Here is a 21,735-nt window from a genome sequence, read left to right as displayed (position 1 = left end):
TAATATCTGAATGATGCTCAGAAAACTAAGTCAATAGAATTTTTGTTTAGACTTTTAAATTGTGCATTTGTTACTGTTCTATTTAAATTGCTTTGGGAGTTTCAGTAAATATTTTTTACTAAAACTATATAATACTATATTACAAAATATTATTTATTGAATATATAATTCATGAAATAATCTATTTTTACTTCTCTTTGAGAAATACTTGTCTTTTTGATACATCTTCATTAAATGCTTTTGACAGAAGATATTTTGATGTTTTTATAGAGCTGATTGTTTCCTGGTATAGTATTATTGGGTACTTTGCAGGGTCTTAGTTTTTCCATTGAATGAGAAACTGGAAAATTCACTAAGAAACATAACAACCATGAACCATCCATTTTACCCATGACTTTGATTCCCAGTAAAGCGTAGCTACTCAGTCTCTCCACCAGATGGTATCTTTCCAATAAACAGAAGTTTGTCTCTTCCTGCTATGTGTTCATTCCTTTGCACTGAGCTCCACCAGACAAGCAGCCACGTGGAGGTAGGTGACAAAGGAAGGACCTCCATTAGAGGCATGATGGTCCTTGTTTAAATTAGGACAGCATTCGAGAAGTGATTGCAATGGCAAAGAGGGGCGCAATAAATAAATGCAAGACTTTAGGGAGTCACTACCAGGCACCTGGGAAAAAAATGAAAATATCACAAAACAGAGACTATCCACAGTGTGCAATATTCAGAAGTCTACCTTACATGTATTCTTTTTGCATTATGAAAACAAAACCAAAATAAAGCTGTATGATTGTTTTAATGATGAAAAGGTGAACTTCTACTAGTTCTGAATGACTGTTTTTTTAAGGGAGTAAAACTGTTGTTAAGGTGCTACACTTGAAGAGACCATTGACATGCTGATAATTCTATTAATTTTTTTAAAATGCTGAGAAGGCAAAGGTTTCAAATTATGCCATATTAAAAAAAACATAAATGTGTTACTGATTGCTAACTTGAGTGTTAGTTGATTCATTTGTAATAACAATTAATGACCTCTTTTTACAATAAAAGTTCTGTAAACTATTTGCTGTTTGTTTTTTAATGGTTACAAGGTTTCTGCTTGATCTCTTTCTCTGTCTCTTACACACACACACACACACACACACACACACACACACGAGATGAATTGGACCCATATTTATGTTTCTATGGAATGAAAGTTAGAAAAGTTGTTCAGTCCCAGCTGGAGAGTTTTCTGTATGCTTCCATGGCCCAGGGGATTGTGCACTGTCACTGTCGCAAGAGCTTGGAAATGAAAGAGTGAAGGCTCCACAGAGAAAGCTGATGGGATGGGTGGAGCCTCCATGGCTCAAGTCTAGGATCTCCACCTGGCCTGACCCAGCTGTAGACCAACCCACTTGCCAACCGGTAAGGGTCTCTAAGGATCTTAAGGTATGCTTCAGGTGCAAGTAGTAACATTGTGTCTTTCCATAGCTTTTCATCAGTATCTTGTTTTTTCCTGTCTTTTTCCAACTTCTCTTGATGAAAGAATGAATTCTTATTTCTGCATTGTTAATTCTGCCTTCCCCTGACTCACTCTGATACATCATATCCAAGTATTTCTAACTGCTTCCTCATACTTCAGCTGGAATTTGTCAACTTAAGGGCTATATTTTACCTAATTGTTTACAGCTTCCTCAGAAACTTAAGAGATCTCAGTGGTCTCTTACCTAGTATGGATAAATTTGAATGTAGTATAAATAAAATTCTCATCAATGCTTTTAACTTTAGATTTATCCTTACCTACTGTGTTGATTTCAGACTTTCAGTTGTCAGTCTTTTCAACTTAAAAGGAAACCAGGTAATAAAAAAAATCTAATTTAAATCTCCTTTTAAAAAGGCGTTTTTAACCGTAGCTTTCTCTCTTAAATATTGCAAAGTAATGACTGTATTGGGGTTTTTTTCTGAAGGGTTGCTCATATTATAGTCAAAGCTTGGTGTGCAGTTGTATAGATAATGATTGCAGCTCTGAGTGTATAAACAAATACCTTCCAGCTGAGCAAGTTAATTCCATTTCAGAGTCTTGCACATAGGGCACAGTGGAAATCACTCCTCCCTGCTGTAAGGCACCTTGAAGTTTACGACCATGTGTACCTGAATTTAGGTGTCCTTCAATTGTTGGGAGAATTGACCTGTGAAACAAATGTAAGAGGTGTGTTGTGAATTTAATTCACTCTGCATGCATGCACACAGGTATCCCAATGAGAGTATTGACTGTTAAAAATATAAAATGTGTTGGGCATCAGTGGCTCACATCTCTAATCCTAGCTACTCAGGAGGCTGAGATCTGAGTATCATGGTTCAAAGCCGGTCTGGGCAGAAGAGTCCCCGTAAGCTCTTATCTCCAATTAACCACTTAAAAACCAGAGACTCAAAGTGGTAGAATACTAGCCTTGAGCACAAAAAGAGGCTCAGGAACAGCACCCAGGCCTGAGTTCAAGCCCCCCTCCATATATATATATATATATATATATATATATATATATATATATATATATATATTTATATATTATATAGAATATATATAATGTGTGTGTGAGAGAGAGAAGGGGGGTCCTTACTATCTTGGGGGGTTCAAAAACAGCTATAAGGCAAAATACTGGCAGTGAGGCATAGTATTGACACTCTAAATGTTACTGACATCCATTCATTCAGTAAATGTTGACTGAAAGATGGGTGGAAACAGACAAAATAGACACTAGGGCAGGAAAGGAGGCAATGGGCCATCAGATTTTAGATAAGTCTGAAAGTGTAGGATTTAGGCTGAGTAGAGAAAAGGATTCTGCTTGGAATTGAAAATAAGCAATGTTTTATTGGCTGAAACATAACTGTTTTTGCCCAAGTCACATCTTAGCAGTTGCTCCACATGAATTTACCAAACTTAATTTATAAGACTAGGTAGATAATGGGAAGCTTCAAATGGCAACCCAAAGGACTTGGGCTATAGATAATTAAGGAAGCTCTTGAAAGATTTTAAATGAGGAAATTATATAAGGAAAACAGAAAACAGTATCCTTGGAATTTCCCTAGGGTAGATTAACTGCCTCAAGAAGAGGCAGTTAAGCCATTTCATATTTTAGACTGTAGTGATAAAGACTAGTATGCATGTTATTAGACCAAAAAGGAAGGAGTCATTTATTTGACTTGTAGAGAGAATACAGAATATTACTGATTGTGTACACATTGGTTTTTAAAATAGAACTTAGAACAAATCATTTCAGGTTATTTCGTGTTTACATTTAACCTTTATAACTTGTGTATACTTACAAGAACTTTATTGCTCTCCTGGAATTTTTGGTGAAAAAAAAATACATGTTTCTATATCTCATTATATCTTCATGTTCTGAGGCAGAGAATCCTTTTCTTGACCCATTTTACTTTATGTTCTTTACACTTAAATGATTTCAAAATGGTTTGAAAGTCAAAGCCACAAAGATGAACTTTGTTTAGTTCGTTGACTCATTTTTTTTTTAATCAAGTTGTCTTTTTTGTCAGTTGAACTTTCTACTCATACGGGAGGTTCCCAGTTTCGAGAAACTGGATGTCATTCCTGTAATAAACCACACAGCTGATTACAGTATTCTAGATAAGCGCAATAGACTTTACCCTGTGCTAATGACCAGCAAAGAAAAGTCTGGTCTGAGTAGGTTTAAGTCACTCCAAAGCAGACTGCTGGGTGAATGATAGTGGAAAAACAGATGCACAGGTGAGGCCTTAATGAATGTATATTTTCTGAAAAATCAAGGGGTCCTTTAAAATGTCACAGAAGTGTAATTTTTATACTATAGCTTTCAGTTTGTTAGCTACATTAAAATACCCCGACTTCTAAGAACTCATTCACTTAAAATGATAGTCAAGATAATTTTCTTTATTCTTAAATTTTTAAATTCCTGCTTCTTATTTGCTGTTAGTGTTTACACAATTCATTTTGAGTAAGTCATCTTACTTTACTTTTTTCAGGCATGATGAAGAACCTCAGCATTGCTACCATAGTTACAAGTCTTGTCTTCACTGGAATAATGGCAGAGCCATCAAGAGAAAGCAGCATTTTCTCCAATTCTGAGGACCAATGGAATGAGTATCTTCTGACAAATTGTTCTTTTACTGGAGAACATTTTCCACCTCCTGATGAATCAGAGATAGTAGCCACAGTGGATGTGAGCTTCCATTTCCTTAAAGTTCTCTTCCACTCTCCTACAAAACAAGGACAGGAAATAGAGCATTTGGACCCCAGTTATGATATCATATGGAAAATAATCTCATGCCCTCTTGAGCATGTACATGCTTTGGAAATATTAAACCTCAGTGACAGTGTAATCCACTCTATCTCATTGGATCTGCCGGGACCTCACTCCTCACAGCTGAGACTACATAGAAGCAGCCTTCTACATGAGCTTCCATTTCTAAAGGTGCTCATTCTTCAAAGAAATAAGCTCAGAGATATACCCACAGGTGAGTAGTTTTAAAAGTGGAATGAATCAGAGAAACAGTGAGTTTATGGAAAACTACTATTTTATGTCAACCGAATTCTTATTTTCAGTTTTAAGGGAGCAGCCGAATGTCAATATATGATTGGAGCAAATACAATGAAAGGTCCTTCTTAGTGGAAATTAGGATATATAGTGTGGAACCGATATGAAATCCAATCTAATCTCCACTTAGTATGACTCACATTAATGTTAGGTACACTTGTCAAGAGATACTAGAAAGTATCTAGGTGCTAAATAATAATATATGATTTTTAACTTATCTGTTCTGAGTGTTGTATATTAATACAGAAAAAAACACTGAGAAATAACTTGTTTGGATATTTTAATAAGTAGCAATGCAATTTTATGTTGACATATTTGTGATTTTTTTCTTCTTGGAATACATTTTGTCTCTTCTTACTTAGTAGTACTCCAAATGTAGATCAGTACTATGAATCAGTATTATGAATTTGTATATACACTTTTTATTATCAAGTCAAAACCAGAATTTCTTGTCCTACCTTCTAACAGAATGCTTTACATCTCTTCTTATTGTAATAAATACTCATCTGAACCCAATAGTGTACATCTTAGAGTTCCTTCACAAATAGGCCAGATTTTACTTAGAAAATATATCAGGTTTATGAAGCAAGACTTCCTTTGCCTTTTTTTGTTGCTGTTCTTAGTTGTGGGACTTAAACTCTGTGCCTGGGCACTGTCCCTCAGCCCTTCAGCACAAGGCTAGTACTGTACCACTTGAGCCACAGCACCACTTCTGGTTTTCTAGTGGTTTATTGGCGATAAGAGTCTCATGGACTTTCCTGCCCAGATTGGCTTTGAACCGCAACCATCACTTCTCAGCCTCCTGAGTAGCTGGGATTACAGGCGTGAGCCACCAGCACCGGATTTTCCTTTGCCAAAACATTCTGGAGTACTAGACACTTTACTTTCTCTTTGTTCTTAACCTTCACTATTTGCTAAGCACTTACTTTATATGACAATTTTACTTTTTTAAAGAAGATTGTATCTTTTCTCTATCACAAATCACCATTTTTCCTCATTTTTCAGTTTTGACTATTCATATCTTTATTTTTGCCTCTTAATAGCATCTATCCATGCCATAAGCATCATTTTGACAATAACAGCCTCGCAGGTGGTGTAAGTCCTCAATCACTGTGTCAGAGAGCTGTGTGGAAGGTGAGAGTTTCCCTTCCTGACTTTTCTATAAAACCATGTGTAGCATTTTCACGTAGAGTGTAAACTAGTTTTGATCTTATTTTGTAATTTTTATCTTATTGTTCATTTTTCAAAAGGAATGCCTGTTATTATTTAGGAGTTGAAGGAAAAAAGGGGGAAATTAAAGTTATTCATGCAGTATGCATTCTTCAAGGGTTTTCTTGTTTTTGTTTTTTGTTTTGTCAGTCACAGGGCTTGAACTTGGGGTCTGGACATTGTCCCTGAGCTTTTTTGCTCTTTTAGCAGCCAACCACTTTGAGCCATAGTGTCACTTCCAGTTTTCTGGCTGCTAACTGGAGATGAGTCTCATGGATTTTCTTGCCTGGGCTGGCTTTGAACCACAATCCTCAGATCTCAGTCTCTTGAGTAGCTAGGATTACAGGTGTGAGCCATCAGCACCCAGCTCAAGTTTTTTTTTGTTTTGTTTTTCTTTTTTTTGGTGGGGGAGGGGGGTCCGGCCATGGGGCCTGAACTCTGCCTGGGCGCTGTCCCTCAGCTCTTCAGCTCAAGGCTAGCGCTCTACCACTTGAGCCACAGCGCCACTTCCAGCTTTTTTCTTTTTGCTTATGTGGTACTGAGGAATCGAACCCAGGGCCTCAGGCATGCAAGGCAAGCGCTCTACCACTGAGCCATCTTCCCAGCCCCTCAGGTTTATTTTGTTACCTATATATTGTTCCTTCCAAAATTTTAGAGATTACTATTATGTTCCATAATTTTTATTTTATATCATGTTAGGTAGATAGATGAAAGATAACAGAGAAATATTACATTGGTTGTTGGTTGTGTGTGTGTGTGTGTGTGTGTGTGTGTGTGTGTGTGTGTGTGTTTTGTCAATCATGGGGCTTGAACTCTGGACCTGGGCACAGTTACTGAGCTCATCAGCTCAATGCAAGTGCTCTACCACTTGAGCCACAGGGCCCCTTCAAGTTTTCAGGCAGTTAATTGGAGGTTAAGAGTCTCACCGACTTTCCTGCCCAGGCTGGCTTTGAACCAGAACCCTCAGATCTCAGCCTCCTTAGTAGCTAGGATTACAGGCCTGAGCCACCTGCACCTGCCTTACAAATAGTATTTTAATAGTTGGCTTAATTGGTTTACTAAACATTTAAGGTATTTTTTTCCCTGATGAACATCATTTTATGTATACATATTCATATGGCGCAATGCATTTTTTTTGTCAGTCATGGGGCTTGAACTCTGGGCCTGGGCACTGTCCCTGAGCTCTTCAGCTCAAGGTGAGCGCTCTGCCACTTGAGCCACCGTACCACTTCCAGTTTTTAGGTGGTTAATTGGAAATAAGAGTCTTACAGACTTTCCTGCCCAGGCTGGCTGGCTTTGAACCGGTCCTCAGATCTCAGTCTCCTGAGTAGCTAGGATTACTGGCATGAGCCACCAGTACCTAGCCACGATGCATTTTTAACTAATATAGTAGGTGATAATGTCACTTCTAAATTCAAGTGTCCTAAAAAATGGAACCTTGTATTATCTGTAACAACATAACTGCATTGAATCTGTAGATTGCTTTTGGTAGCACAGCCATTTTCACAATATTAATTCTGCCAATCTGTGAACATTAAGTCTCCATCTTCCAGTGTCTCCTTCAATTTCTTTAAGGTGTTATAGTTTTATTATAGAAGTGTTTCACCACCTTAGTTAAGTTTATTCTTAAGTACTTAATTTTTCTTTAGGCTATTATAAATGGAATTGTTTTCCTGATTTCTTTCTCAGCTTAGTCACTCTTAATATATAGAAATATTACTGGTTGTTGTTTACTACTACTTTGCTAAAGTGCTTTTCAGATCGAAGAGGTTTTTGGTAGGGTCTTTTTAGTATGGTATCACATCTGAAAATAGGAATCATTTTACTTCTTTCTTTCCCCTTTACATTCCTTTGTTTCTTTCTCTTGCCTTATTATAGTGGCTAAGGATTCAAGCAAAGTAAAATAAGAGTAAAAACTCTTGTCTCATTCCTGACATTAGAGAAAATAGTTCCCTCTTTCCCCCAATTCAGTGTTGGCACAAGTTTAACATATGTAACCTTTTATGTTAAGATATATAGTACTTCTATTCCTGTTTTCTTTAGCACTTTTGTTGTTAAAGGATTTGGTATTTTGTCAGAATTTCTCTTGAATCTATTGAAATGATCACATAATTTTGTCCACAATTTTGTATATGTACTGTATTATACTTATTAATTTGTATATTGTTGAGCTACCTTGCATGCCAGGAATGAGACCAGTTTGTTCATGGTATATAAATAATCTTAATGTGTTATTGAATTTGATTTGTAAATATTTTATTGAGAATTTTACATTTATGTTCATCAGAGAAATTGGTCTATAATTTTCTTTTTTGTTGTACCCTTCTTGGGTTTTGGTGTTTTCCTTTGAAAATGGTGATAAGCCTCAGGATTTTGTGAAAATTAAAAATTGAAATGATTGTGAAATGTTTTGAGCATAAAGAATATAAATAGGAATTTAAAATTGTTTCTTTCTTTCACTTCAGAGTTAGACATGAGCTTTCCCTACTGAGCAACTAGGGTACTTAATCCATGCAATTAAGTAATGAGGTATTGTAGGAAATAAGAGTTCACATCTCCAAGTAGGCCAGAAAGGTATCATGAAAATGTTAGGAAACCTATAGAATACCAATGGCTTTTGTTGCATCTTTTCTTCTAGAGCTATGTATTTGCATATTAAAACATTCAGGGATTACAGGGGTGAGCCAATCCTAGCTACTCAGGAGGCTGAGATCTGAGGATCATGGTGCAAAGCCAGCCTGGGCAGGAAAGTCCATAAGACTCTTATCTCCAATAAACCATTAGAAAACCGGAAGTGGCGCTGTGGCTCAAGTAGTAGAGCGCTTGCCTTGAACTGAAGAGTTGAGGGACAGCACCCAAGCCCAGAGTTCAAGCCTTACAACTGACCAAAAAAAAAAATAAAGAGAGAGAGAGAGAAAAGAAAGGAAAAACATTCAGTGATATTCTCCTCTGTAAAGAGAAACATTTTCTCTGGAAGTTATATTCAAATTCTTAATAACTAGCCCTCATGGTGAGTTCCCATTGGATGCAGCCTAACTACGGTACTGGTGCAGTGTCCAACTGCATTGGGAAGAGTTGAGGACAAGTCTAAGGACAGTGGGCAGTACACAGGGACTCCAGCATTTGGAGTTGCTATTGCAGGAGTATTTCTTACTAGCTTATGCCAACATAATATTAGCTTTGGTTTTCTTTCATTGTTTTTTAGACATGTGGTCTTCTTGGCCTATCTGCTGTTTTCTTGCTTTTTATACAAACATGAATACAAAGAAATCACAGTCTTCTATGAGTTTATTAACCCCCCCCCCCACTTAAAGCAAGCACCTCTTAGTCAGCTTTAGCTAATGCTGTCTTATGCCACTAAGAACTTCCAGTTCTTCGAAAGAAACCAGAAATGCAAATTTTTTATTGAATCTTTAATTTTCCTCAAAGACCTTTAAATCACTATGTAAGCCAAATACTATTGCCTCTGGCCTATTGAATGTATATTGGATAAGAGGCAATGCAAGATTTCAAAAATGTGAATTCTACCCTGAAGGGACTTGATCATTTGATGAATAGACAGGCAATTAATAGGGAATTGTATAGTTGGATGTACTATTTTGTATAAATAAACTTTTTCTTGTCTTTTTTACCAATCCAACAGACTAAGCTTTAAAGTGAAGATTCTGTACTCTGTCCTTAGCACCAAGTACCTTGCTCATAATATTTTGATTGATTTATTGCCCTAAAAGTCTCTTGCTTAATCTGTACAAATGAATATGTGACAATTTATGTGTTACAGCCATTTCAATTAAGTCATCATCTCTGCATAATCAGTATTGCAATCAGTACTGTGCAGACAGTAGAAAAGTAATAAACCCTTATGGAATTGAACCAATTTGATCTGTTATGCAGTAGTGAGTTAAAGACATAGCCCGCATGCGTGAACAGAACAGAAAAAAAAAATGTAAAATTGAAGTCACTTCTTTGAAAGACCCATCTGGGAAAGCAAAATTGGGAGTCTGCTTTGACTGGCACCTTATTCTCAACCTACATTCTCAGTGCCAAGTGGGCCTTCTGGGTACTCCCTGGAACCAAGTGAAACAAAGGCAGAGACAAAAATGCAATTTAATTTTTGTCCTGAAAAAAACAAAATCTAGCTGTAATGCACTGACTTCAGAAAAAAATACAAGACTATCTAGAAAATAGCGATAGGTCCAACAATAAGTAGTTAAAAGAAAGGACATTGCTGCAAAAACTTTAAAAGTAAAAAAAAAAAAAAAATGATCTATGTACTAAAGCATCAAAACAGCTTTTTCCCTGATATATCAGAATCATTTACCTAAATCAATAAATATCTATTCATCACCTCCTTTAATCAAGGTTTGGCCAGATATCGTGGTAATATGTCTGTGATCCCAGTGGAGGTAGAGGATCACAGTTCAAGACCAACCCTAGAGCAAAAAATACTAAGATACTATCTGAAAAAAAAAATGCTGAAGATGTAGCTCCAGTGGTAGAGTGCTTGCCTAGTAAATGTAAAGCACTGAGTTCAAACCTAAGTACTGCCAAGAAATGTTTGGATTTTTAAAATTGAATCTTTTATTTTAAAAGTAGAACACACTGATTGAAAGAAAGAATCCAAAAGTATATAACATATAAAAGGAAATTCCCTCTCATATATTTCTTCCCTTCTCCCCGCCACCCTAGTTCTCAATGCACTGACTACTAATAATGACTAACTTAAAATATATGGTTAACTTTGTGTATGACTCTTTTTCACCTAAAACATTTGAACAATATAGTGTTCTGAACTTAACTTTTTTTTTTCTGTTGAATCAGTTCACAGGTTGACCCCACTCTATTAACTTTAAAGACTACTTTCTATTTTATAGTATCATTTTATGTCACATTTCTACAGTTTTTCATTTGTGGATCATTAAAGTTGTCTCCAATTTTCTACCATTATGAATAATACTGCTATAAATACTACTGGTTTTAGTTTTCATTTACTTCTTAATTTTAACAGGTCTGTGGAAACTGAAGTCATTGCAGAGTTTGGATCTGTCCTTCAATGGAATACTGCAAGTTGGGGTTTCTGATTTTCATAGCTGCCTGCAACTGGAGCACATCTATTTAAAGAGTAACAAGATATTCAAAATCCACCCAGAAGCCTTCAAGGACCTCAAAAAATTAAAGGTTCTGAAATATGTCTATACTGTCTTAAATATGCAGCTATATGGGTAATTACCTTAAAAAGACTATTTCTATTGAAGAAGTTCTTCAATAGAAGAAGTTCTTCCTAGCTATTGATTGAACACCTAAGTCTATTTTAAGATCCCTGAAAAGAGTTGATTTCTTGCCTCAAAAATCAAAACTTTCAGTAATCAACATGAGCTTAAACATAATACTTAGCAGCAAGAATTGGCACATTATTCCTCCAAATCAAATTGAGTCACACTCCAAAATCCCAGTTACCAGTTGGCAAGAAATTAAATATGTGATTTTTCAGTCTGTCTTTATAAGCTACAAGATGAGTCACTGTCCTATGTAAACTAGGACATTTCAAAGGTGGCTGCGAATCGCTGGCCAACACTGAAATGTGAACAATTCAAGACCATAGAGTGAGTCCGTAACCATACTGCTTCATTGCCAAAATTAGACATGGGAAAAATAGCAATGAAATAGTAACTGTACATACTTGGTTGGCACTTACCAATGCCACAACTCTCCTAAACATCAAACCAGATTGGGGGAATCTGTGCCACATTCTGGAGCTCTAAACATTGTAGTTAATCTTCCTGAACTCCTAGTAGCTGAGTATAAGGAACCCCAAAGTCTGCTTCAAGCCCTTTTCAGCATACCATCCCCCTTGTGAGGACAGTGTAAAATGCCCTCACTAATCATTTAGACCAATCAGAGGGACCTCCAGAAATGATCTTGTAGAAACTTCTGTCATAACCTCTGTCACCCACCACTGTTCTCTATATGGATCAATATTATTCTCTAGCAAGATATAGTTTGAAGTGTTATAGAAGCCAAATGTAAAAAACAAAAATAAGCAAGTAAATTTCACCTTATTGAAATATATTAGTTAGCCCAATGCACTAGCTATTTATTATTATGATAAAGGTGATATACAGAGGGGTTATAATTCCATAAATCAGGTAATTAGTACATTTCTCTTTTGGACAATGTGATCCATTCTCTTGCTCTCTCCCAGTTTTTCCCTCTCGTCCCCACCTACAAGTTGCATAGTTCATTTTCAACATCACGTCTAGTGAATACCACTGCTGCAATTTGTTCACCTTTGTCCCTCCATTTGGGTGTCCCAAAGACAGATGAACAAACAAGACCAAAAAAAAAGAAAACAACAACAAAGAAAAATCCTCTTGTTTCATTTTCCTGGAGTTCATTTTGATAAATATTACTTCATATGATCAGAGGCATATGGGCATTGTGCTTTTGTGTTCCTGCCCTAATACCCTCCTTTAGTCTCACTGTGAATGCCTAGAGTCCTGTGAAATTCATCATAGTCCATTATATCTTAGATCTAGCTTCTGCATATGAGAGAAAACATGTGCCATTTGTCTCTCTGGGCCTGCTTACCTCACTTAACATAATTTGTTCTAAGTCCATCCATTTCCCTACAAATGACATACATTATTTTTTCTAATGGCTGTGTGAAATTCTATGGTACCACACTTTTTGGACCTACTCATCTATTGTAGGGTATCCAGGCTGTTTCCAATATGCTGCTTTTTACATATGAAATTACATCAATTAATACTGAGGGGTTTTTTGCATCCCCCTTTTTACAATCTTCAACACCTTTTTTGTGTATCTTACATCCCACAGAATTGTCTGATAGCCACATGTGGCTAACAGCTGTCTTGTTAAGGCAGCATGCACATGAACAGCTGCTGTTTGCCTGGTGTGAAATACTGTTGAAGTGTACCTGTGAGACAAAGCTCCAGCTCCCCCTTCTAACCAATAGAGCTTGAAAGCCTGCTTCACAGAAAGAAAGTTAGGAAGCCTGCTGCTAAGATTCCACCAAGGCACTGCTACTTCCCAGTCACACTATCTTCACCAAGTTATCAGATTTCTGTGCCTGTTTTCATATCTGTAAAATAGAAACAACTTAGTTCCTGTCTTATAGACTATTTTAATGAGGACTACATGTTTTGATGCACAAAAATTTATTAAGACAGTACTTAGGGTACAGTAAACATTGTACCACTTAGAGAATTGTGTGTGTGTGTGTGTGTGTGTGTGTGCCAGCCAGCCATGGGGCATGCCTGTCCCTGAGCTTCTTCTCGCTGAAGGCTAACACTACCCCTTGAGCCAGTTTATTAGAGATAAAAGTCTCATGGTCTTTCCTTACCCAGGCTGACTTCTAATTCTGATGCTCAGATCTCAGCCTTCTGAGTAGCTAGGATTACAAATGTGAGCCAAGGGCCACTTACAGAATCAAAGCTCAGCAAAATAAGACTTTAAAGGGGGTAGATGGAAGAGGAAGGAATAGATGAATGAAGAGAAGGGGGAAATGCAGTCACAAATCCAATGTATATCCTACAAAATTAAGAAGAGCGTTGAAATGGGTGACATTGATCAAGATATATTGTATTCATAAACTGCTTTGTTAAATGGCAACTCCTTTTTATAATTACTTAAAGATAACAATAAAAATAAATAAGCCGGGCACTAGTGGCTCACACCTGTAATTCTAGCTACTCAGGAGGCTGAGATCTGCAGATCATGGTTCAAAGCCAGCTCTGGCAGGAAAGTCCATGAGACTCTTATCTCCAATAAACCACCAAAAAACTGGAAGTGGCACTGTGGCTCAAGTAGTAGAGCACTAGCCTTGAGCTGAAGAGCTAAAGGACAGCACCCAAGCCCCGAGTTCAAGCCCCATGACTGACAGAAAGAAAGAAAAGAAAGGAAGAAAGAAAGAAGGAAGGTAGGAAAGAAGGAAGGAAGGAATTGGAAGGAAGCCACAAACAAAAAATAATTTTTAAAGTGAGCACCATGCCTTCTCTCTTAATATACCACCCGGATTATTATGCCACTTCTTGGTTAAAACCCTTACAAGATTTCAGTTAAGGCCTGACCCCTGCCTGCCTCTCCAGCCTCTTTCCAAGCCATCTGTCCCTGGCTTACTGCTGTCCTTCTGTTTTCACCTCAGGCCAACCCTAGCTGCTGATCCTTTACTTGCAAAAGCTAACTGTTGTTAGTCCTTCCAGATCTTAACAGATGTTACTTTATCAAGGGAGATTCTCCTGGGCCTCCTTTCAACACACCTCTAATGTGCTTTAACTTATCCTCAACCCCTACACAAAAAGGCATCATAGCCTTGGTTGTGGCTACTTGGTAATGTCTATGCTTCCTAACCCTACAATGACATGACAGTCATCATGCTCTTTATAGACATTGTGTCTGCTTTGTTTTCCAGTGTTTAAGACATTTACATTTACTTAACTGAATAAACAAAAGCATAAATAAAGTTAATGAATAGGTGAAGTCATTAACTATTGCTGCATCATGAATTTGCACAGGTTTAAATCATATTCGCCTATTGTCTCACAGTTCCTGGGGCCTTCACTTCATGGTCTCTCCAGAGGCTGCACCAGTGTTGGCCAAGGCTACAGTCATACCTGAAATCTATCTGGAAGAAGATTCCTTCCCAAGCTCACCTGCTGTTGGAAGACTTAGTTCCTTACTAAGCTATTGGGCTGGAGGCTCAGCTCCTCACCAGCGTTTGGTTCAGCCTGCCCTCAGGTTTCTTCCCTGTGGCCTTCCAGTAGAATTGGTTAGGACCTAACAGTTAGCTTGCTTCAGAAGTAGTGGGCCAGGGATCCTGCTGACAAAATGGCTAATTTATATGTAATCCTGAAGTGATGTATCATTGCTGCAATGTGTTCTAGAAACAAGTTACAGGTCCTGCCCACACTTCAGTGAGGGAAATGCTCAAGAGTCTGAATACCAGCAAGTGTTTCCCTGGGGACAAAGGATTCTGTCTGCTGTTACAGACATTAATAGAGCAAATGAGAAGGCCTACTTATCTTCACCAAGAATATATTGTAAAAGTGCTGGGGAACCTTATCTAGTGCGTTGTATGCTGATCTGATTATATATAATTTGCTCTATGCCTATTTCACTTTCTGTGCATATTTATTGTTCCTTATGAGTCTTCTGCAGCTCATAGGTAATGGATGCCACAGGCAAACTAAGAATCTACTCTGAGAATTTTTTTATTGTAAAGGCAATGTACAGAGGGGTTACAGTTACATAAATTAGGTATTAAGTAAATTTCTTTTTGAACACTGTCATGTCTTCCCTTGTTTTCTCCCAGTTGTTTTCCCTCCTGACCCCCTCCTCCTCCACAAGTTGTATAGTTCATTTTCCACATCTGAGAATGTTTAAAGTGCAGTAGTAATTCTCAATACCCCCTGGAACTGCCAATAATCACACATGATCTCCTTTGCTGTATGCCTTCTACATGTTTGAAAATAACTGGGAAACTAGCTTTGAAACTTGATGAACATTTTTAGTACTCATGTATCACAGTGAACACTGTTTTTCTTCTGAGTGATACATTTAATACTTGACTATTCTATTAATCTCTCCATGTGGGGATATTTTCTGAGGCCAGATAGATTTTTCAAAATGTAAAATCTTCATCATGCTTAAAGGGAATGAAATAAATTTCACTAACATTTCAAACTAGTATTTCTTAATCTTATTTCATTCTTCTTCAATGCAGTAAATTGTGAAGCACTATTATATGTTTCTCCAGTCCTTTGGTAATATATAACCCCCTTCAAATGCTGGTAGATAGGTATTTCTTCAGTCACATTTTACTATTCTGTTTTAATTTTTTTTTCAGGAATCATTCTTCCTGTCGTTAATTTTCATTTCTCACTCCAGTTTTGCTTTCAGTTTCATTATATTAATTGATTTTATCATGGCTACAACAAAAAAACTAGACAGAAACAACATAAGAGAGAAAACATTTCTTTTAGCCCATGGTTGCTTGGGCCTATGTGCCCGGCAGAACATCACGGCTGCAGAGCCATGTTGTGAGGAGTTTCATCACCTCAGCACAGACAGGAAGGACGAGAGTCGGAAAGGGGCCAGGAGCAGGAGCAAGCCCTGCCCCCAAAGGTTCCACCCAAGGGAGCCAGCTCTTCCTACTAGATCTCACCCTAGATCCACCAAAAATAGTGCCACTAGCTAAGGACCTAGATTTTAACACTGGAGCCTATGAGGAACATTTCCTATTTAAACCGTCACAATCCTAAACCCTGATAACACAAGAGTCCAAATTTATTTAACAGTACAAATTATAGCTAGTAAGGAAAAAAATCTTAATGGAAGATTTCACATGCACTTAATTCTTGAGCAGGTGAGCTCCAGGAGTTTTTATAAGAAGAGTAGAGATTTATACTCACTATTCGTTGACTTTCAAATCATTCCTAAATTCGTTTCACTTCTGAATACCATGAATGTATTTTTCTGTAACGTACTTTACTCCTAAAGTGTTTTGGTTTATAGGCTGCCTTAAATTTGTTCTCTATAGGTGGTAGACCTCAGCAACAATGCTCTGACCACCATCCTACCAGTGATGATCATTGCTCTAGAATTTCCCCATCTGGAGGTCAACGTGGCTGATAACAAATGGCAGTGTGATGATAGCTTCACAGTCTTCCAAAGCTGCATTTCTGAATCTTGGAGGAAAACATGGGATGTAATTTGCAACAAGTCTATAGGTATGTCAGTAATGTCTCTCTTCCCTGGGATGGTCCCATTAATGCATAAAAAAATTGAGGCTTGAGACAGTGACAGTTCCTTTGAAAGCAAGAGAGTGACCACAGCCTTGAGCTGTGTCACAGAATAATGTCTAGTGTCATCGATCATGGTGCCATCAGTTCATGGGCAGTTTTCTTCTTGTGGTCAAAGAAACCTAGTGTGAATCACCTCAATTGCATTTAGGAAAGAAAAAAAGACAGAGAGAGATGGAGGGAGGGAGGGAAGGAAAAAGAAAGAGAGATAGAGGGAGGGAAGAAAGGAGAGAGGAAAAAAACAACAGGGGGAGAGATATGGAAAGAGGAAGGGGAGGGAAGAAAGAAAAAGTAAATAGAAATGTCACTAAAGAGAATTTTGCCCAAATTATCACAATTTCATCCCACGTCTTAATTTCTAAGATCTGAAATGTATTCTCAAAGTGATACATGTTCATTCTACACACACACAAAAAAAATCCCTCACATTTCACAGTGTATTTTCCTTTGATTTGCTTCTTGCCCCTCTCCTGAGTTATTACAGGGGTTGAACAATCTGGGAAGGTTTTGTGTCCCAATATTAATTATCTTGGAAAAAAAGACAAATAAATATACAGAGCTCCACCCTCACTAAGTTCTGTTCAGAACTGCCATCAAAGTAGAATCATAGCACTGTCAGACAGTGTAGAAGAAATCCACAAAGAACAGTTAAGGGCTAAAGGTGGTCATCCATGCTTGTTTTGTTCCTTTCTACAATCCACATTGGCATTCAAGTGTGGAGGACAGAAGAGAAAAATGAATATTTTGCTCATTATCAGCATCTGGAATGGTGAGGAAACAATCGTACAGACCGAGGTAAGGCAGAGATAGGGGGTTTGTTTTGTTTTGTTTTATTGTTGCTGTTTTGTTTGAGGGGTACTGATACAGTGTTTTGGCAAATATGAAGTAGCCAAGGTTATGAAGGATGGAGAAGCAATGAGGCTGCCCACCTAGTCTGGCCTTTTTCTCACATGTCCAGCTGTCAGAAAGGAAGCCTGAGAAACCCAACTACTGGGTCTGTGAGCAGCAAATCTATGGCTAACAGTCATGTGTACCTGTGCCCAGAGTCATACTGTGGTTAGACAAGAAAGAGGGTATGAATGGGTGAGCGAATGCACAAATGAATCTTGAATTAAGAAAGCTGGAACAAACGAAGCTACTTGGCACCAGGTTATCCACAGCTAAAAATATAACTAGATTAGGACTGAGAACGACTTGCAGAAGCTTTGAAAACCTGGAATCTTATGTTGTTCTCAGTGTATGGTTTTTATCTGTCACTTGCAGGCAATGAGGACTCATATTCAGAGATTCCCAAAAGCAGAACATCCAGGGAGATACACCTTTCTCACACAAATCAAAATCCTGTGAAAAGCCTCATAAGGAGCAAAGCAGAGAGGCCTGGGGAAGGAATGTATCTGCGCGTTTCCCCTCTGATGAAGGATGCACCTGTGGACTCTGATCTGCGGGAGAAGCAGACACTGTGGCCAAGAGGGATCAGAAACACCTGGAATGTGCGGGCCACTGGCGAAGAGGATAATGACAATGCCCCAGACCTTGCCCTGGCTGTCTGTCTCTCAGTGTTCATCACATTTATCTTAGCTTTCTGCTTGGGGTTTTTCATCAGGCCCTATATTGACAGACTGTGGACACAAAGATGCACTAAAAGTCCTAGCTCCAACAACACCTACTCAAATGAGGGATTCTATGATGAAATTGAAGCTTCAAGCAGCACACAGCACCCAAGGAAAGATCTGCACCCAGCTTTCCATCAGAACCTCTATAAGAATCAGAACCCTTCCCAGGTGACACTGCCAACCTCACACACTACTATCATTCCTGATGGGATTCTGGGAAATGGCAGAAAAGACCCTGGAAGATGGCAGAGCGCAGAACAATGTGGGAACAAGGCAGGAAGTAGAAATGTCAGTATGCTTCCAAATGGCCAGGCAGACCTTTCCCCTCTCTGCAGGCATCCAAAGATTGATCATCACCAACTGATTTCCTCAGCACAGGATCACATTTATAGGAATGATATGATCTGGGAATCAGATTATGACACTGTGGCCCAGGAATATTCTCCTCCTGGGCATTCAGTGAGTGTATCTCCCATGGCTGGCACATTTGGAACTGTCTCTGGCACAATCCATCACAACTTAAAAGAATTAGACCTATCACACCTAAGAAAAGTAGCAGATTCTCCCTCCAGAATAGAAACAAATGCAAGGACACAGGGATCTGGAGAGAGTAAAAGAAGGTGTCTTGAACAGCTGTCTGTGGAGACCACTGGCCCACACATGGAATGTTCTAAGGAAATACAGGTGAACAATTTTATCAGCTTGCCTTACACACAGCATCCAGGACTCCTTGGGGCCAACAATGAGAAAGAACTCCCAGACTTCTGCAGTGCAGATATATACAGTGTCCCAGAAAATGGAGAACCATCCACCCTTCTGCCAAGATGGCGCAGTGGCCTGCAGGACATTCCTGCTCCTGATGAGCCAGTGCAAAAAGATGTCCCTTTTGGCCTTCAGTATGGCTTGGAATCTGACTACGATTCAGATGAAGGGTCTTTGTTTACTCTCAGTTCAGAGGGCTCAGAGGATACAAGGAGTGTGACTAAAGAAGAGGCACATGGTGAGGGCAGTGGTGGGGCCGGCCAGCCTCTGCAGATCGAGGACTCAGAGGAACACAAGGACAATGTGACTTCAGTGGAACATCCCGAAGACAACATCACCTTCCAAAAGATTCTGGAGAAGTATGAAACGGAGGAAGACCGCTTTGGAAAGCCTCCGATTTCTAGGGCAGACTCTGGTTTGTGTGAAACACATCTGCAAAGTGCCTCTAACATCAGTGTATCTGAGGATGCATTGATCTGGCCCAGGACACTGGACAACCCACCTCTAAGTGATGAGACTGCTGTGTTTGTTTGTGATTATGACAGAGTTCTTCAGCCTGGAGCAGTGGAATGGCAATGCTCACTTAGAGACCTGCAGTTTTCAAATGTGGACAGTTTACCACCGACACCACCACCTTCTACTGATGATCTCAAGGAGCCTGCTATGGAAAGGACTTAAGACATTTCAAGGAACAGACAAAAGATACTCCTTCAAGGTCAGAGCAGGAGAAGACTTTAAGACCTCCACAGCAAGATTCTCAAGGGAGTGACCTAGGTCCCAACCAGATAGACACTGATATAAATGAGGTGTCTATATGTTCACCAGAGGACTATGATTCTAGAAAGTGTTACAGTCTCTGGTGATGAGCAAGCCCTCGGTAAAAAAGGGACAATATTTTGAAGATAGTTTTGAGAACTAAATGCTATTATTATTATAAGAGTTTCCAGATAAACACAGTTCATTAAGAACACAGAACAATTCCAGCCAAATAGAGCAGGTTGAATATTCAGGGGGAGAATCTGTTACAAGTAGAAAGAAAAGGATTCTAACTTTCATGCTCAAACACAGATCCAGAGATGGGATGGGAGATGAATGCAAGTGTCTGTTAAGAGCAACTCCACTGTGACAAAAGACAGGGACATTCAACTTGAGAACCAAAGAACGTCTTGGTAATCATTGGAGCACTTATTTGTGAATGCTGAACAGAAACAAATTCTTCGCGAAGATTACAATGTTTTGGGAGATCAATTATGACACTACAAAATTAAGATCAATTCTAAGTATTTTTAATAATTTATGTTAAAAGAGTGGCCAGTTTCTAGAACAAAATGTAGATTAAAAAATCAGCCTTCAAGAGAAGAAATGATGCTTTCTGTAAAAGATAAGGATTTTCTGCCATTAGCCTAAAACAAGCTCTTTTTTGGTATAACTTTCAAGTATGGCCTCTCATGAACTGTTCTGCTTATCTTTTACCTTTTCTGACATTTTCTTCTTTTCCTTTCCCAACTCTCCTTCTGTGTATGTTCACATAAAGACAGTCTCCTCAAGAGTTTCTCTCCAGTCTTTCTTTACAACCACTTTGTCGGCACTGAGAATGGCAAGGAAATAATACTGCCAACAATGTTCTAACAAATATGGGCCCTGCTGCTTCTACAGCCATACAGATGGCCCAACCTCCCTCCCAAGTTCCAGATTCAAATCCTTAGCTCTAGTCACCCAAATACACATAGGTCATTCATCTTCTTTTTCCCCTGTCCCTTTCTTGGTCAATACTATTAAGACATTTATCCAAGAAAGTTGGTTATAAGTTCTAACTGTGTTCTGATTCCTTCTCTTTCATTTCCTACCTCTGAGACAGAATCCTCTGAGCACAGTGCAATGGGAGTTCCTAGATGCCTATTCAGAGAAATAAGCACAAAGGTAGGGATAGGAGCTGGCCAAACTTTGTCAGATCAGAGTTTGAGTAGAAAATAAAGTGATAGAATCTGGAGAAAGAATCTGTCAGTCTGCCTCATTGCATCATTAGTCCTAAGGGATCTAGCTCCTCTGTAACCCTTAACTTGGTATACCAGTTCTCAATCCTCAAATAAGGCACACCTCTTGTCTAGTGCCTAGATTATTATGATCTTTAATACTTTTCTTCACCTCATATAAGGTAAATTCATCACTCACTGTAATTCGTCACTCACAATAACTGTATCCCAGCCTTCACTTGGTTCAACATCTGCCCCAAATGCTCTTGCCAAACAGCCCTTCAATTAACTGACTAACTCCTACTAAGACCTCAGCTTCATTGTCACTTTTGGACAAGTGGAAATTTTGGAGCCTAGACTAAGTTCAATATTCTTAGTACAAACTCTCATTGCATAGCCTTACTCTTCACATAGGAGAGTTCATCTTGAGTTCAGTTAGCATTTGTGTAGTTATTAGCTTAGTGTTTGGCCCTTCTCTACTGAGAGCTCCATGAATCAATATATCTCTTCCCTAAAGGCCTGGTATTTAATAGGTTCTTAACACATGCATTTGTTGAATAAATAGTGAAAGCACAAACTCTTTAGTGTGGGACAAAGAGTCCATAACTGGACCCTGATCTCATTTCATTATATCCTGCCCTTCTTTCACATGCAAAATTCAAACCAGCTATACCTTACACGGGCCTATGTCATTCCACTGTGCCTTGGCCCATACTGTTGTCTACTTTCTGTATTTCACATCTGTATAAGCTCCTCTGTAAACCTTTCTTCCTTCATTCCACCCATGTAG

At 38.5% G+C, this 21,735-nt stretch overlaps 1 protein-coding gene across 1 annotated transcript; it reads left to right on the top strand.

Annotated features, from left to right (window-relative positions):
• The first annotated feature begins 1,414 nt into the window (after window positions 1-1,414).
• On the top strand, window positions 1,415-21,515 carry Lrrc66 (leucine rich repeat containing 66). The gene is made up of 5 exons (XM_042678479.1): window positions 1,415-1,428; window positions 3,997-4,488; window positions 10,786-10,955; window positions 16,336-16,525; window positions 17,861-21,515. The coding sequence occupies exons 2-5, from the start codon at window positions 3,999-4,001 to the stop codon at window positions 19,648-19,650; spliced, it is 2,640 nt and encodes an 879-aa protein (XP_042534413.1). The 5' UTR covers window positions 1,415-1,428; window positions 3,997-3,998; the 3' UTR covers window positions 19,651-21,515.
• Window positions 21,516-21,735: the final 220 nt, after the last annotated feature.

The sequence above is a fragment of the Dipodomys spectabilis genome, unplaced genomic scaffold, assembly GCF_019054845.1.
Source record: "Dipodomys spectabilis isolate Male_0828 unplaced genomic scaffold, ASM1905484v1 ptg000043l, whole genome shotgun sequence".
Lineage (NCBI taxonomy): Eukaryota > Metazoa > Chordata > Mammalia > Rodentia > Heteromyidae > Dipodomys > Dipodomys spectabilis.
The sequence above is the reverse complement of the archived record's forward strand: the minus strand, read 5'-3'. Positions and strand labels throughout refer to the sequence as shown.

Coding starts and splice junctions, on each gene's coding strand:
- Lrrc66 (XM_042678479.1), top strand. CDS start 3,999: ATGATGAAGAACCTCAGCATTGCTACCATAGTTACAAGTCTTGTCTTC. Junction 10,956..16,335: donor AGGACCTCAAAAAATTAAAG/GTTCTGAAATAT, acceptor TGTTCTCTATAG/GTGGTAGACCTCAGCAACAA. Junction 16,526..17,860: donor AATTTGCAACAAGTCTATAG/GTATGTCAGTAA, acceptor TGTCACTTGCAG/GCAATGAGGACTCATATTCA.